This window comes from Myripristis murdjan, chromosome 5 (assembly GCF_902150065.1).
Source record: "Myripristis murdjan chromosome 5, fMyrMur1.1, whole genome shotgun sequence".
NCBI lineage: Eukaryota > Metazoa > Chordata > Actinopteri > Holocentriformes > Holocentridae > Myripristis > Myripristis murdjan.
The window spans coordinates 31,393,473-31,411,648 of NC_043984.1; the positions used below are offsets into that span (position 1 = coordinate 31,393,473).

Consider the following 18,176-nt stretch of genomic DNA (forward strand, 5'->3'; position numbering starts at 1 on the left):
AAGTGGTGTTGGTACATCAAAGGGATGTGGTGACAGGTTTCCCACCACTGAGTGAAATGATGCAATTCTGGGCATATTTTCTACATGATTTCAATATAAATAACTTGTAAAATAACATTTTCCAGACATATTCACCCACAGTGACGATTTAAGACACACTATATCTCCTGATGTCATGGCTTCAACGTATCTGTATGAATATTAAAGCATAAACTACATATGGATGCACATGTGGGATATACAGACACACAAGCGTCACTCACTCGGCTTTATTCAACCTTGTTCATCTAATTGTATTATGGTGTATAAATAGCGGCGTCGCCAGACATGGACATGTATTGCTCAGTGGCTCTGCATAAATGAAAAGAAGAAAAAAAAAATGAAATCTGCCTATTATAGTAATGAATTACATGCATTTGTGAGCGATTCTGGTCAGGAGAAATCTAAACAAAAGTTTTCTCATTTTTAATTTGGTAACTTAATTATATTTTCTATGATTAGTTTAAAATAATCATAATCATAGTGATGATAATAATGATAAAGAGTTACTATAAAGGCTGTATTATTTGACTTATGAATAACAGTGGTTTAAGCGTTGTGGGCCTGAGATAATAAGCGACACTGAGCTGAGATGTGGTCCAACAGCGCCATCTTCTGTTAATTTAGCTTTCCTCCTGCTGTACATACTGCAGTTCTCCTGCCTCAAAAAACTATAATATATGAAATAAAATTGATGTCATAATCAAGCAGTGTAATACCAGCCATGGACAAGTGAGCGTGATGCAGAGCTTCAATAGTTTATTTATTCATTAGTTCATAACTCAATCAATTTTGGCTTCTTCTCATTCACAATACATTCAGTTTCTCATTTTAATAATAGCGTAGACAAATCACACAAAATATTGAATATCACATCTTATACAAAATCTAAACTTTTCATATTTTATAAAACATTTAGACATCATCTGTATATGTATATTTTTTATTATTATTGTTGTTGTTTTTATTTTAAATACAGACTTCTATTGTGTTTTTTTCTGGCATAAAATTCACTGAGAAGGATGAGAACGTGATAAAATACATATGTATATATATATTATTTCTTTTCATTACAGTATTTAAAATAGCTTCATTTACCACAACAAAACACGTACAGTAATACTTCTGCCACTGAGGAAGGGAGGGGAAGGTTGGAGGTGTAACATCCACAGCTAGGCTATATCACTCCTAAGTCCATGCGGTTTTGCCCTGAATTTCCTCTCCATCAACTTCCATCTTCCATCAACTCCATGGAAACGATTGCCGTTTCACTCCATCCAACTGGAATTTGTCTTTTCAAGCTCACACACACACAAACACACAGCCCCCTGCGCTTGTGTTTCTTCAAATCCGTCTGCATGCCACGTCAGCCACAGCGGTTAGAGGTTCTGCGCTTTGCTTAAGGACACTTCAGCAGTCACGGCGATCACCATGGAGACCAGCTGCCACCCTCAGGTTACCGCAGCTGACAGCTGGGTGCAAACCAGCAACCTCGCTGATCACTGGTTGGCCCCTCTACCTCCTGGCTTTCCAAATGGCCTCAAGATGTCACATTTATTCATTTGCATTGCCTCTGGATTCCAAACACCAACCAAAAAAAAAAAAAAAAAAAAAAAAAAAAAAATCAACGCCTTGGAGGAAATCTTGGCTACATAACGACTGGCGATAAGTGCCCGGTCCAAAAAGAGAGATATATGTGAAAAACAGATGCTCAAATGGCAACATAACAACTCCTAAGTCTGCCAAGTCAACCATTTGTTGCCAGACCAGATTGTGAAACTAGTGATACGAAACGTCCACAAATCCATTTTCCATTCCCAGTTATTCTTACTAAGGGGCATTGAGGGCTGGAAAGTATCCCAGGTCACCCATCTCAGGGCTAACACACAAACAAACACACTTACACCTATGGATACACCTTAGGCCGAGGTCCACACTAATCCAGAGAAATCTAAAAATGCCATATATGTGTCAGATTGTTTTCTATCCACAGTAACATTTTCACAAAGTTATGAAAAAGCTGGCCATGCACACCAAATCACCGGACACTCAAATTTCTTGAATGCAGAGCAGCGTTTACTTCACCTGCCACGTTGATTGTTTCAGTTCCAACCAGGATCACATGACAATCATATGTCATACGTAACACGTCATAAAAAACTTCTGTTTCCCTGCTACATTGCGATGTGAAAATGATGTTTTCATTGGACAAAAATGCCGTTTCAGTGTGGATGGACGAGCAAAGGGTAGTGCACCCATTTCTCTGGGTTAGTGTGGACTTTAGAGTCTTTGATTCACCTGACTTGCATGGGAGAAAATTTAAATGCCACACAGGAAGGCCCAGGGTTGAGGTTGAGATTCAAAGCTTTCTTTCTTGCTGTGGAGCGACAGGGATAACCATTGAGCCACTGTTCTAACCCTTAAAAAAAATCACATAAATCCTAATAAATAGCTTCATGTGGTGCTGACACCATTATAGCACTGCATATCACTTCATCTCAAGATACAAGTAACTGTAAATGAATGACTAAAACATCTTGAGGCCATTCAGGCTCAAGTAGACAACAAGTCCTCATCAAAGCAAGCTTTTAACTCGGATGCAACTGAGCTGATTTCCACGACTGCTCATCTGCGCCTGTGTTGATCGAGCAACTGGAAGAGGGAGATAAGAATAGAGAGCCTTTGTGAATTCCACGCACGCTCTCTCCTAGTGTCTCTTTCATAGTGCAACATTAATTTAATTTAACAGTCAGCCTTAATTACTTCACAAAAAGTCACTATGGAGCTTCAGCCCCAAGTCAACACCTTACTTGAGCATCACACGGGTTGTGTACCCGCAGCAGTGTGGGACAAGACGGAGAGGGACTCAGGGCAGAAGGAGGACAGAGGAGAGTGCAGCGTATTGTGTCTGCAGATATGAAAGACTCAGTTAACTTTCATCTTCTAAGGTACAAGCGCGGCTCCCAAAGTCAAGAAACAGCCAGCGGGGAGCTGTGAAGGACACTACGCTCTGTGTAGGGACGATTAGAAATTTCCACCAAGCCTCTGCGACTTTTAAGTGGCAGATAAGGAGACTCTCTCAAGTTTTATGCGATTCCACGCGCTGAGTTTTGTCGTCCCAAAGCAAAATGCTGCTCCCTGGCTTAGTTCCTCAGGCAGATATAGCTGTACAAAGTGTAAGGGACAGAGGTGATTGGAGTTTGCTACTAAAAAGTGACTGTCGGACATAATTTCCTACATATCCAGTTTATCGGTCTGCAAACGCTGGGCGCAAAAGGGATGCACTGGGGCATATTACGGGCAATGTAAGGTAAGAGAGGCAAAGGGAAGGGAACAGGCTTCAGAGGACACTTCTGGTTTGTGCAAACAGGAGACTATAAGAAATACGTACACTCCTAGTGAGTTATTTACAGACACAAAAGCAAACGCCTCCTAACACACAGGCTACACTAGATCAGATATCATAGATTCTTAACAAGCCAAAATATCATGCACATTTTACTAAGGCAACTTCAAAAAACTTGAGAGTGAAAATGAGCTGTAACACTGTATGGAACGAAACCCCACGTCGAGTCGAAACACCGGGTCACTGTGGCAAGGCAAAGTGTTGTCTCATGAATCCATTCTCTCCACCGGGGTGCAGATTCATGCCGGAGTCCCATTTTTTTGGTAGGTTCACTGTTTTGTTGGCAGGGCATGAGTGTGAGAAGAGGTATATGAACAATGTGCTCGATGTGCTGCTACTGTTTAAACGCCTGTGGTGCTGCTGGTACATCAGTGTGTACAGATACAGATACAAAGCTTGCAGGTGGCATAACACACCCTCTGGTGGCCATATTGGAGGTCCTCAGTTCTTTTACTTGGGCTACGCAATTTTTTTTTTGAGTGATAATTGATAATTTCATCACTATTATCATATTTGATTGAATTCATGTTTAGATAATTACATCTAACTAATGCATTTGGTAGAGGCTAATGTGAGCATTAAAGGAACACTTCACCCAGAAACTGTATATTTTGAATCAGTCACTCAAAACAAACTGTTTAAACAAAATAAAGTTTTTTAACTGCATTGCATGCATCACGGAGTATGAGGGTCCTAAAAAAGCTTTGACACACTGCAGACAACAGTGTATGACATTTTCTGTCTCAAGACAATGCACTGACTGAAGCAGCGGGGCAGCCAATGAGTGAGCAGGACTCCCGGCCAACAACACATAAGTACTTGTGCATGAAGCATTTTCCCATTTTCCCCAACCCTACCTTTTTCATATATCTCTTTTTTTACTCACTGGGTGTTACATTTATGCAGCAGCAAACTCACCAGCTCTCTAATGAACTTCCTCTGACGAATGGCTTGGAGTATTTTATAAGGCGAAGGATACCCTGTCACAGTAACTTAAATTTAGCAACAATTTTTAGTCAATCAGACTATTCACTTGTACCATAACTGACCAGATGTACATCTACAACCGCCCTTTTTTCAGGTACCGCTCTGTCTTTATTCGGCCGTTATTTGCACACGGCCTGCTGACCTCCACGATGGCACCAGACGTGGCCGCTGCTGGATTTATGGTACTTTGGTAGCTGCACAGCCGTGATAGAAGATGCAGTATTTTGGATGGCCAGAGTTCTGAGTGTGGTCTTGAAATTAGATATAATACACAGCCAAGCAGGCTTGTGTGTGTGTGTGTGTGTGTTGTGTGCAGATAGCAGGGGTTAGGGTTATTTACTTTATTTGTTTTGTGTTAAAACTGGCAAGGAGGCAGTGCTCGGTATTCAGTGTGCGGCTGCATGTGTGCGAGTCCATGTGTACTTATATAACGTATCTCCAGTGTTCATGACTATTGTTTTTCAGCAGGTTTGTGTCCGTGTGCGTGTTTTCTGGTGTGTGTGTGTGTGTGTGTGTGTGTTAGGGAGAACTCATAGCTCAGCTGAGATGGATTTCAAGTGCAGTGCAAGTTCATTTTACAGAGAACCCTGTATGTCACCATGCTCAGTTGCCATGGAAACGAATGTGTGCATTCACGTGTGTTGGAGTGTGTACATGCATGTGTGTGCACGTCGGCGGGCATGCGGGTGGATGTGCTGAGCTGCTTTGGCCTCTGCACTGTGGTGGGAACAGACGGCTCCGTTCTCCCCTCGCTCCCGGCTCTAGAAGATGCTTTGCCTTCGGTTCTTTCCTCGACCTAGACGACGCAGAAATCTGGGTTAGCATGAAATATATAAATATATCTACTATGACCAGGGATGTAAAAGGTAAACAAAAAGTCAGGAAACTATAATATTCAGCTGGAGTTCATATGCCAAACATCAATGATTGTAGACAGAAATACATTATATTGTTTGTAATTTTGTTTTCCACTTTTATAACTTAAACCAGTTTGACACTATTTGTTGAGAAAGGCTATAAAAATAAAGGCACACTATGAATTTTGATCACAAATTTTTCTGTCCACCTAAAAAAGTGGGTAAACTCAAGAGGTATTATAAATTTGGTGCATTTACTTTTGAACATCCATCAATATGCATAATAATATATTTCATATTATATATATAGGACAGACATTTTGGTTTCTCCCTGCATTTGTTTTGTAATTGCTTTTAAAATTGCACGTTTTTGTGTGTAAATAAAGTAACTTGAAAACACAGGCCGGATCACAGCCACAAAAGGCAACAGTTTCCAACTTGATTCATGTGGAGACAAAAGATGTTATAAGCTCCTTGGCAGAAAGAATAGCTCTGCGCCATCATCACATATAATAATTCATCGCGGCTGGAAGTCTCAAATGAAGTGTTAGCGAAATATATTTACATGAATGGTTGACAGTAATCTCTGCTGAATGGGTAGACTGCTCCTGATTTGCATTCATTTTCATTTTCCGTTGTGCTCAGCCTCCTCTCGCTGGAATTATGACTTGTGTCATGAGAGTAAACAAACTCAGCGTGACGGCGTCTCCCTAAGCTTTTCTAATTGACAGCTGCTGTACTCCCGAGGAACGCTGGGAATCACAGGTTTCATTTTGTTTCACGTCTGACTGCTCAGGATGTGGATACTCCTCTGTATATAAAAATTAAAACATCTTTTTCATCTAAAAAACAACCCTAACACACAGACAAAGGTTTCATATAGCCTATCTCTAATATAATAAGTGAAAATTAGTGCTGGCAACACTGATCTATGATGAAAACTACAGCTTCAGTTAGAGTGGGCAGTTTATTATTACATTAACTATCCAGCGTGTGTTGTAGAGCAGTGGGTGGCGGTGGTTACAATTTGAACTTTTTAAAATGAGAACTGACAAATAACTCATCTTACATATCATAAAATGATCTTAATTGCAAAACCCAGTGCCCTTTTTTCATTCTTTTCTTGGCATTCAAACAGACGTAGACTCTAGATAACATTTTTATGTTGACTAAAACAAACAAACAAACAAAAAAAGCCATTTCCTGATTTTGACCAAAATTGTCCATAATTTATGCAAATTATGCCAACGAGGAAAGGTTGCATGACTGCACCATGGTAGAAAATGAATTTCTGGGCATCACAACCATGGATCTAGGCTCTTAGATCAAGTTTCTAATAGATAACTAGGAAAATTATAGCCATTCCCAGTTTTTGGTGACTAATTAGCTCATTATATTAATTACTCATATTGCCTTTTAGCAAACACGTTGAATTTCATCCACTGGGCCTACAGATGACATTTCAATCATAAAAAATTCATAGGAAAATTAGAAAAAGAAATCAAGCAGGGAATTTGCTCTTCTGTTTTGCTGGCCCACAGTCGAAAAATTATTTCACAGCTTTTTGTTTTACTGCTGCTGTGAGGAAAAATGACATTTATGAAACATTTATGTGCAGAGAAAAGCGGTTTCACTTCATATTTTGAGTTGACTGCAATAAAAGCACACAGCCCTCAGCCCTCTAGAGGAGCAGCTGCCGTGTTATGAGTGTGTGTGTGTGTGTGTGTGTGTGTGTGTGTGTGAAGGTGCAGCACCTGGAGGCTGAAACATGGAGCTGCGGTGGCCGGGGTCTTTCTGGAGCTGGACCTCTCGGAGGGAAAACACCGAGGCAGCTGAAACAGAGGAAAACAAAATGATAACCTCTGAGCGCAAACACAGCAGCACCGCCATTTCTGATAACTCTGAGTCTCTTAATGTGGGTTGCCTTTCATTTATTGAGGCTTTGAAGTTTGTGTAAGAAACCTCTTTGCAGGGCCTGACAGCACACTCCGTTACAGAAGTGGCTGTTTGATAAGCAGTGTGCAGGTTAAAATGAATAGACTGATAAAGAAAACCCATTTCCAAACTGATATAACTGTGACATTATCCAAAAATCAATGCTCCAAAACGTTTGTAGCTTGACAAGAGTCGGCACAGTTCATATGCAAAAAAAAAAAATAGTATAGTTCCTTTGCTATCTTCATTAACAGCGACTAACTTAAACAAACGTAGCAAAGCCATTGATATTATTGCATAATCGTCTTTACGCACAATGAATTATATGTAAATGGAAATGGTAAATACACTGCATTTGTTGTTAATCCACTACTCAAAGTGCTTTACAGTTTATTCCTCACATTCAGCTACACAGCTACACATGGTGGAGGCTGCAGAGATCCTCCAGTCACTTGAGCTAAACTGTCCTTTATTGTATCCTTGTCCTTTTTGAGTATTTGCAAAGTCAAGAATTTTACTTTTATTTAAGTATTTTATAATTTTAGAATTGCACCGTACTGTAAATCAATTGCACTAAGAGGATAAGTAAAAGTTTAATATTGAAAATTTGAAAGATGAGTGACATGCATTACAGAGTTCAAACTTTGACTCTGCAGTAGCACCAAAAATTGGACCACTGTAAATTGGCCAAATGTGGAGCTATTCGAGACCAGCAATCTGACTTTATACTTTGTTTGCACATGTTGTATAATATTCAAATTTTCTCATTAAAAGTCTCAAGTTGAGTGAACTTGGACCTCTCGTCCTTGTCGAATAACACGGACAAGCTCCCATCTAACAAGCTTCTGTTTTGTAAAAAGGAACTTTTACTCTAATGAGCTGCTTTTTCCTTTTGACTCGGTAGATTTTTACATCAACACTTTTACTTCTAAAACGTTTTAGTGCTCTTTCGATCGCTGATCACAAGGCACTAAAAATCACGAGGCTGGGATGCCTGGCTGAGCAGACACTACGGCTGGCTGGCTCACAAGATGACACTCAATCGGGCCCAGTCGATCAGGGTGAAGTGATCAGCTCACAGCCAAAAACAAGCACACAAATGAACCGTGTCTATTGAAGCACTGAAACAGACAAGCTGTACATTTTAAAAATTCAATTAGCCGTTTAGAGCCATTGCTATTGAGAGCTGTCGACCTTTAATACGGCCGCCAGAGGGTGTGTTGTATTACCAGAATGGCTTCTATACTGTTTGTGAGTGTGTGTGTGTGTGTCTTACTGTCTGCCAAACTGTGTATATTCTCCCCCAAGGTCAGGAAGTGCGGGTGTCGCAGAGCGGCTTCAGAGGAGATTCTGCTTCTGGTGTCGTACTGCAATCACAACACAGCGGCTCATTAAAAACCATCTGCACTCCCACAATTCAGCAGTTTTTCTTTTTTTTTTTCCCAAACAGCAGTCAGGTGAGGAATGCTGTGTGTGATGTGTGTTTTGTCTCTTACCAGCAGCAGAGCAGAGAGCAGATCAATCCCCTCGGTGTCCAACCTGATGGAGACAATACTTGGTCAGTAAGTATTTCAGCCATAGGTAGCAAATGAAAGTGACCAGATTTGCTGCATGTTTTTCTTTCTTTCTTTCTGTTATTATTGGTGGTTGATATTCTGCCAGCGCCAACTCCCACAACTGGGCATCATTTTGTTCAAAAGCGTCAAATTCATCCCGGTAGTCATTTGGAGGGAGGCTGTCGGCAAACATAATAAAGACAAGAATACTGTAGACGTTTTCCACTCGCTTAAGCAGGAGATTGATGCGACACCAACATTTGGACATGGAATCAGACGCCTGCAGACTAAAACAACCATAATTACAGTGACAAGGGACTGATTTGCGCCTCCAGCCATCACTCAGCTGACCAGACTGTGGAAATAATCCTCAGTGTAGCACCATTATAAATAATGTGATAAAACGCACTCAGAGTAACACACACAGTACACCCCTATCTAGTGACACTTCCCTCGTGATGCAGCGGGTTTTTATAACAATTTTTTTATGCTGTCTAGATAAACGTTTGCTAATCTCAATGGGGAAAAAAAAGTATTGGTGTATTCCTGTTGGAAAATGGTTATGTTGTGGTTTTGTGTTACCTGGGCACGTGGTTGATGAGAGCTTGAGATCTGTACTGAGGGAACAGGTAGGACCTAAACTCGTCATTGCTGCTGATTCCAGGCCAGGTGTCCTCCGTCGGAGTGCCTGAAGGAGGAAAGAAAGAAAGAAAGAAAGAAAGAAAGACATGCTGCTGTAACAGGACATTCTCACTCATACCATAATGCAGTGTTTCGCAAACTTTTTTTCAATAATGTACCCCCTTTGAAATATTTTTTCAGAGGTGCAGTCCAGCTCCATCAGTGCCTGAAACAACAGCCTGATACTGAAGATATTGAGTTGTTTCTGTTTTTGCTTCTTTTTCTCCTCTTCCTCCTTGTTTTCAGCTGTATCGCTGCTACGTTTCAACCACTAATCCATTTTCTGGATTTTAGTGGCTTGGCTTCCCGGTCTTAGTGAACAAACGCCCTTGCTCGACGACCACGGCAGCAGATTTAAACCACAAACACACACATCTGACACCTTCAGGAAAGCCAGAGGGAATGCTGAATATGAAATGTAGTTTATCAAACTTACATTTACATTTTTATGAACTTATTATAGCAGAGGCTAATTATTTTGGTGCAAAGGTAGGGATGCATTTTGCACAAACCAGCAGTGACTGGTTGGCCCGAGAAAAAGGGCAAATATTTCTGGTATAGCCAATGATCTCTATTGATGAGGCCAGTATTTTTTGTCTCTTTCTGTCTTTTGCTGCACAGGAAGATTTGCCCTGCAGGCATACCTCATAAGAGCATGTCAAAATTGGTTTAGTGCATTAACGTCTCAGGGCTAGAAGAGGGAGACAAAAGTTCAGCGCTGCAGGTTTGATGACTCATATCATAATATACACCGACATAGAAAAAAAAAGAAATGGTGATATTGATTTCAAGCCTATTGCCCAGCCCCAGGTGTGATTATCTCACCCATGAGCCTGAAGACTAAGTGCAGCTCCTCTTTCACAGTGGCACCAGGAAACATGGGACGTCCTGTCGCCATCTCATACAGGATACAGCCCACGCCCCTGCAAGAGAAGCGGGAGGAAATGATAATGCAGAGCAGAGGAGGAATAAAGACAAAATCCAGGTAAGGCCCTCTTCAACACACACACACACACACTCACACATTTCACAGAGCGTTGATCACAGGCACAAACATCAGGTCTGAGTGGGCGCACTTCAACCTTTTCGTTTTATGAGAGCATATGTACCTACATGAGCTGAGAAAAGGCTGTGACGGTGCTGCCGGATGGGTAGAGCCACATTTAATCCGTCGCAGTTTGTCAGTGCTGCGCAGTTTTCTCACCACGGCAAACTGCTAATGAGCAAAACCCTTGTGAAAAGTTAGCGCAAATGACTCACTATCTGTTGTGTGAATAGGGAGCCATCTTCCTGGGAACATGGCGGGAGATTATAAATAGGTATGTGTGGAAGCCGTGAATCATTGCCAGGCTGTTTGATTTTAAAATAAGTTAACAGCGACTCTCATTAAAACCTTTCAGTTGGCAGTAACAGGGTCTAGCATTTTCCTCTCGGACTTTGCTGCTATATCAATTTTTGTCATCGAGATTTTAACAGATTGCCTCCCTGTTCAGTTAAATTTACATTATTATTTCCTATATAATGCAAGAAGAGTCATGTTTTAGAAATATAAACATGAGGGAATTACTTATATAGGCTGTAGATTAATAAATTCATTCACTCATCATGTTCACTTCCTGTGGAAACATAAAAACATAAAAAGTCACACTTCATATGCCATGGGAAGGGAAACATTTCCACAGGGAAAATCCTGGTACTGCTTCTTTATCATATTAAAGGTAAATGTGACCCATCTCCCATACCATTGCAATTCTACTCCTTGAGGCCCAGAGGAGGCCTGTTGCCGGGGTCTTTCTCAGGATGCGCTCTTGTGTCCTTCGGGACACATTTTTCATAGCGTCTGACAGTCGAAGCGCAATTCCAAAACAAGGATGCAAGGGTGGAGGATGCAGCAACATCCTGGGAATTTACTTGCCAAGGTGTCCTAATGGCAACGATGCATCTGATGGTGGCCTGACTATCGAGAACAAACGAGAAACCCCAAGACTGGCTGCAAGAAAGACGCATCACGTACACAGAGGGTCGGAACAGCTGGGCAAATGAAGAGCTTTGTGTCTTAGTTAACATTCACATGTGTGACATCAGGCACACAGTCCATCTCAAATGATGAGGACATTTCTCTCTGCTCAGATTTGTAAAACGAATGTGCTCTCCAAAACGACTTGGGAGGAACATTCTGCACCAAGTCGTGAGTCAAGAGTCGACTTGGTGCTTTTGGTTTTGATATTTATCTCTGCTTCTCTGTCTTACCTGGTGGTTAACTGCATACACCTGGTGTCTCAGGCGTAGCTACAATTAAACCCAGTGAGGTTCTGGGCGCTGAGGACCAAATAATGAGGACCACCAAACAAACCTGCTAGACTTGGCTTCTAATCATTAAGATTACTTACCACTGAGCTTCAAAGCTGATCTGTTTTTAGTTTTTTTTTCTTTCTCACTTTTGAGATAATGCTCGCTGTGTGTCGCTGACCACAGTGAATGCTTGAGTGTTAGCATAATGCAGTGGGGTCAATGACCTGCTGGAGATACACAGATGACACTGGTGTCTATTTCTGTATTCCTTTCAGCCTGTAATGATCACTGCCCTTCTGTGTATTATAGCCCATCGTGTTCGGTCTACATCAAGGTTTATGAAAGCCTGGTCAGCGGATTATACTGTGCAGGATGGAAAGAGCAGTAAAGTGAGTACATGTTGGAGTCGTAATGACTGTCCACATTGTGCTACTCACCACATGTCGATGGGTGTGGAGTACTCGGTAGAGCCCAGTAACACATCAGGCGGGCGATACCACAGAGTCACCACCTCATTGGAGTAAGTCTTGGTCGGGACGGACTTGGCCCTCGCCAGACCTGGCCAACGTAACACAGTCAGGAGTTATGCAACACTTTAATACTGCACACAGCAGCATCGAAAACATTGCAAGTGTCTAAACTCATGGTCCAAACTGTACAACGGCTTGGGTTGGGCTTGATCATTAAACCCTGATTGCTGGTGCTTTGATCCAATATTCAATATTTTTATATCTTGCCACTTTTGCACCCCAAAATGCCACAAAAATATAAAATCAATTAAACTAAATCATATCCATCAAGTCAGAGGTAGATGACACTGACTGTCCTTTTGGTCTAAACCTATTTGATAGCGACAAAATATGAAAAAACAGATTCTATTGACGTTCTAATGACTATATTCATAAGGAAAACCTCTCAAACAGCGAGGTAGCTCCTTCTCGTTATTTTTAGGTGTTTTATGATGATGCCACCGGGTATAATGATGCTTCCGCCTGGTGAAAGCGGAGCATTGCAACAGTCCTAGTCACAGCACAGCAGCCCCATGAGCTGCGATCAATGACAGCTCATATTATTCTAACCTCAACAAATACTGCCATACCGTGTCATGCCTGCCAGATCAAGATTTCAAAATGAGCGTTGGTATCATGCCAGTATCATCTCATCTGCTGTGTTTGGTTGAAACTATCCAGAAATAGTCAGGAAACACCAGCGGGGTTATCCACCCATATCCAGCAAATTCAGAGAAAAGGCCACAGTTGCTAGGTTACGGTAAGTAAGGTGCTAAGGCAATTGGGACACAAGATCTCAAAGTGGCAGTAAAATATAATTGGAGAGCAACCTTGGCAGGAAACATGCTATTGTACTCCTAAGTCATTCTGTTCTGCCGTATTTCCTTGTGTTTGTGTTTCCTCTCCTACCGAAGTCGGCCAGTTTGAGCTCTCCCTTGTCGTTGATGAGCAAGTTTTGAGGCTTCAGGTCTCTGTGGAGGATTTTCCTCTTGTGGCAGTAGGACAGACCACGGAGCAGCTGGAACATGAAGATCTGTGGTGGAAAGAGATTTAACATTTTGTGATGTGGAGAAGATGATGATATGGATTGATGAAGCAAAAACTTCAAAACTGAGATATCTGTCATTTGAAAAATGTGGCACTATGGAGATTAATATGGCATATGGGTTTTAAAAAGATTGCAGGTAAGTAACTAAGCCTCAAACTAACCTCCCAGGTCAGTGTAAAGCCTGACACCTAGTGGTGATATCAGGCATCAGATGCCAGGTGATGTCAACCTCTGCAGAATATGACAGGTGATAACATCACCTGGCGCCAATTTTCAGCCAATACCAAATGGTTATTTCAATAACATACCTTTTTATCATTAGCAGTCAGGCTCTACACTGATCTGATCCTCAGGGTTAGTTTCTCTTTAACTCCTTGAACATTGATTCCCCTTAAATTTCCCCTTTAGTAGCTTAAAAGTTAGAAATGTTTTTCCCTTATATTGTTTGACAATGCCACATATTCTGTATATGCTGGTTTACATCACGTTTATACTGAGTGAAATATTCAAACCCAAGTTCTCCACTAGAATTTTAAATGAAATTTTGCATGTTTGAATGAAGCTAAAGGACCATTCCAGTGATTTTGCTTGTTTTGCATAATATCTACAAAATGTTAGTTTTCTTACCTTTTATCCAGCTGCTGGTTTCCAATCTTTCCACTACGCTATGGAAATTAACTTTCAGACACTTTAAACTTTCTTCACACCAGTACTCCATCACCATAATTAATTCTTCTGCATTAGTTTTCCTAAAAGTAGCAGCACTGGTGTGTTTTGATGACTTGAAAGTGGGGAGGAGTGAAACGCTCCCTCCGCCAGGGAAAATAGTCCCCTGGGAGACGTTTGCTTTCGACAGCCAATTATCACTTTTGTGGTTTGTGAATGTTGACAACTTTGTTAGCAGCAGAGCCAGAATATTATAAAGTGGGTGGTTCAACCAAAAATTCAAATTTGAAAATCAAGGGATTTTGGATTATGCATTGTGAAATGTTTAGTATCCCCACATGTATTGCTGTGGGGAAGCTGTGTAATAAACAGGCCAAACATTCAAAATCACTGGTGATCACTGGTAAGTAATCTGTGATAATTAAACAACCTCTGTTGCCTCTATGTCATCTACCCGTCCTGCACAAGTCTCCTCTAAACTCTCTAACCTGTTTAAGTGAGCTAATTAGAGCAGAGATACAGCAGAACCATCTAGGTAAGAGGTAATTCATCACCCTGCTAAATACTGGAAAAATGATACTGTTTTGCTTTTTGGTTTCATAACTAGCAGTTAAAAATGAGTTTGTTTGTTTGTTTTTTGCTCCAAGACAAAGCATGCTGATTGTAAAATCCAGATTAAATAATCACTCTTATGAATAAGATAAAAGCATATTAACCTTCTCAGATACAATATAGTTATTTTGTGCCATGGGGTGATAAAATCTTACTTATCTCCTCTTAATTGCTTGATAAAACTATGACACTTCTACCAGACTCAGTCACTTCTTCTGTAAAAATAGTTATTGAATATTTATTTTTTTTTTTAAAAAAACAGATAAGTTTCTGTAACTTTTTTGCACATGGTGATTAGTTTAACCTGTCAAGCCTCTGATGTCGATGACGCTGATGAGTCATTGGAGCTCACCTTGACGTTATGCATGCTCATGAGGTTGCCACAGTTGTCCAAGTACTGTTTAAGGTCACTGTCCTGGGAGACACAATCAGTCCGATATTACAGTCAGAAAAGACCCATTTATATTCTGCTGATGTAATGCAGGTCATCAGCCTCGGAACCTGCAGGTCTTAAGTGCGTCCACTCACCAGATACTCGAACACGAGTGTGAGGCAGCGGTCGGTGTGGATGATGTCGTGCAGTGTGACGATATTGGCGTGTTTCAGGTTCTTCAGCAGAGACACTGAGTGGACAGAAAGATGAGAGGTATGACAAAGATGAGCCGGGCTGTTTCCTCCAGGCACCTAAAGCATGAGTCAAAACACTCACCCACACACACACACACACACACCTAATCCTGCCTAATCTACTAATAAACCCCTTGTCTGTCTCCATAGCGACCAACGAGGAATCTTTTAAGTGTAAGAGGCAGACAAAAGTGCTTCGTGTTCACACCTTATGGGATCGATGGCCTTTAAATGGTGTTATTGTCCACTTGAGGGCAGCACTGTCACACTCCCCAGAGCTAGAGGATTTCCACAGCCGTGTGTGTGTCTGTGTGTGTGTGTGTGTGTGTGTGTGTGTGTGTGTTTGTGTGTGTACCCTCTCTGATAGCGGTGCAGGGTGCTCCCTCCTCGTGCTCCAGCCGAATCTCCTTCAGTGCCACCAGATTCTCTGTTAGTTTGCTGCGTCCTTTGAAGACTGTGGCGTACGTCCCCTACACACACACAAACACACACACACACACACACACACACACACACACACTATCGTGAAATTGTCTCCATGCCACCAAAAATGTCTCTCCTCTGTGTTGAAGAGGAGAATATTGAGGGTAATTTGATGCAGTGTGTTCTCTTTCATCGTCTTTGTCAGAGGAATTCACAGCACACAAAGACCGACCAGATAATTCATCCCAACAGACTGAATGTGGTTGCAACATTGTTATTGTTCTCATCAACAAGCATTATCAAACCTTTATTTCAAGATGATGCAAGCGTCTGTAATCACAAAGTCTAAATACCCCTTTCCCTTTCAATCAGGCGTCATTTGGGGAATCCAACAAGGCATAATTCTTCAGTATTTGATCTTTTTTTTTTTTTTTTTTTTTTTTTTTTTTTTTAGCAATACTACAACCAATTATCATCCTCCCTCATGCATTTACCCTGCATCTGTCCTGCTTTAATTTTACATGCAAAGGCAAATCTACCAGTATACAGGGCCTGATACTGACTCTATTAAAAGTCAGATATCATGTAGTAAGTCATGTTGTTGAAGTTCCTGTCTCTCTGTGCCTTAAGGGACTGCCAACTCAGTGAAAACTATGGTTTGGTTTTAATCTTGAGTAGTCAAAGTTTGCAAATACAAATATACAGATACAAAATAAATAAATAGAATAAGGCGAACATCAAACAACATCACGACATAATCACAGACAGACAAAGACATTCCCTAAAAACTCCCTAACTACATAAAAGTGTATCATCAGTGTGGGTTTAAGTAGAGTTTTAGTATCCCATAATCGTCTTATTGCTGTTACACAGGATTATACACCCTAACAAGACCGCTGACACTGGAGCTTCATAATTTCGGGTATTATTTTTCCTTGACAATGATCGAATTTAAAGAATATCAACAACAACAATAAAAAAAAGATCAACTATGAGGAGCTTATCAGCCATCTCAGTAAATCTACTGTACACAGCCTCTGTAGAAGTCTATTAATATGGTTGACAATTCTTTCTTGATCACTAGTCAGTTGAACCGAAGTAAATGTTATGATAAGTACATAGGAAAGTGCTCTAATACCTTTCACCCAACCAGAACATTCCCTGAAATTTCTGCCCACTGGAAAAACAGCAGGGCTTTATATCCAGTTTGGGGATGAAGCAGCAGAGGTGCAGCAGTGGTTCAACGAGCACATAGAGAAAAGTGGGACATCCATAATAATCATATCTATATTACGTTTCTGCAGACAAATGACTGTAGAGTACTGTAAATTACTGTAGAGTCCCCCCCCCCAAACCAGAGAGAGGGTGAACTTGGTCAGCCCCAATTTGTTAATTGACCATCAGAGCGTCTCTTTTGTAACCGTCATCACTGCTGCTCAACCTTGTGACTGAGACTAATACCATCATCAGCCCCTAAAGGCAATAAATGGTCTCAGATAAATGCTGCGGGCTATTACTGACATTTAACTCTGTGTGTGTGTGTGTGTGTGTGTGTGTGTGTGTGTGTCTTTGCTGCATGGCGATGTGTCCAAGCGCACGGTGTGAACGTGGATTTAAAACTTGTCTTGTTAAGGTAAGCCAGCCATGCAGAACTGATTCAAGAGAATGGATCAGTAAATTTCGCCTCCTTTAGGCACAAACAAGCGCCCCCGAAGCCAAGCGGTGTGTGGTTGCGCTTGTTTTGACAGGTTTTTGAAAGCTGTCAAATGAAGATTTACGGACAGGCTCGGTGCTGTCAATATCTGCTCTGAAGAGATGCTCCTCTCCCTTCTTATAAACCTCACCTCAGCCTTGACTTGCTGCACGCCGGCTGCAGCAGTGGTTGTAGTCACTGTGCACGCATCACTTACCTGAGTGTTGTTGCTTATGTGTTTAATGACCATCTGAAAATGAACGTGGCAAAAAGGTGAAGGTCTGTGTAACTGGAAGGCACTTACCTCACCCAGTTTTCCCAGTTTCACATACGTCTCCAGTTTCCCAAAGCCGATGTCAGACTGGAAGCAAAAAAACAAAAACAAACAAACAAAAAAATTTAGCTGCTGGTTTCCAGTAACAAGAACACTTCAGAAAGGACATTACTGGACATAATAATAGCATAAATCAATAGGCTTTTAAGCAACAAATTAGCAAAACTAATTGATCACAGGTTATCAATATTAAATCAAATTTAATTCCAAAAACCTGTTTTTAGTTTTAACAAGAATAACACCAATATAGACCATTGTGTGTGTTTCCTCGGACAGGCAGGTTTGATCTCTAAGCAACAGCAGTGGAAAGAGCTTCATCTGTAGAGCAAAGGCCACATTTGCATGCACAGGGAGTTTGATTTTGATTATATTTAGCCAGGCCAACCAAATAAGAAGTGATTGTTATTCACAGAGACAGTGTGCAAAGAGGCAAAACACCCCTTGATGGGACGTGAGGGGGAGCATATTGTTTGTGTAATGCACTGTAATATAAGCTAAGGCAATTCCTGGT

General features: G+C 41.1%; 1 protein-coding gene across 1 annotated transcript in view; it reads right to left on the reverse strand.

Annotated features, from left to right (window-relative positions):
* Positions 1-777: 777 nt before the first annotated feature.
* Positions 778-18,176, reverse strand: part of cdk18 (cyclin dependent kinase 18) — a 55,557-nt gene continuing 38,158 nt past the window's right edge. Inside the window, exons 5-16 of the mRNA XM_030052296.1 lie at positions 17,636-17,692; positions 15,571-15,685; positions 15,117-15,211; positions 14,941-15,003; positions 13,172-13,295; positions 12,191-12,311; positions 10,287-10,384; positions 9,363-9,468; positions 8,721-8,763; positions 8,501-8,591; positions 7,044-7,121; positions 778-5,228 (exon numbers count right to left, since the gene is read on the reverse strand). Coding sequence (XP_029908156.1) covers positions 5,194-5,228; positions 7,044-7,121; positions 8,501-8,591; positions 8,721-8,763; positions 9,363-9,468; positions 10,287-10,384; positions 12,191-12,311; positions 13,172-13,295; positions 14,941-15,003; positions 15,117-15,211; positions 15,571-15,685; positions 17,636-17,692 — 1,026 coding nt within the window. The 3' untranslated portion in view covers positions 778-5,193. The remainder of the gene's footprint in view (positions 5,229-7,043; positions 7,122-8,500; positions 8,592-8,720; positions 8,764-9,362; positions 9,469-10,286; positions 10,385-12,190; positions 12,312-13,171; positions 13,296-14,940; positions 15,004-15,116; positions 15,212-15,570; positions 15,686-17,635; positions 17,693-18,176) is intronic.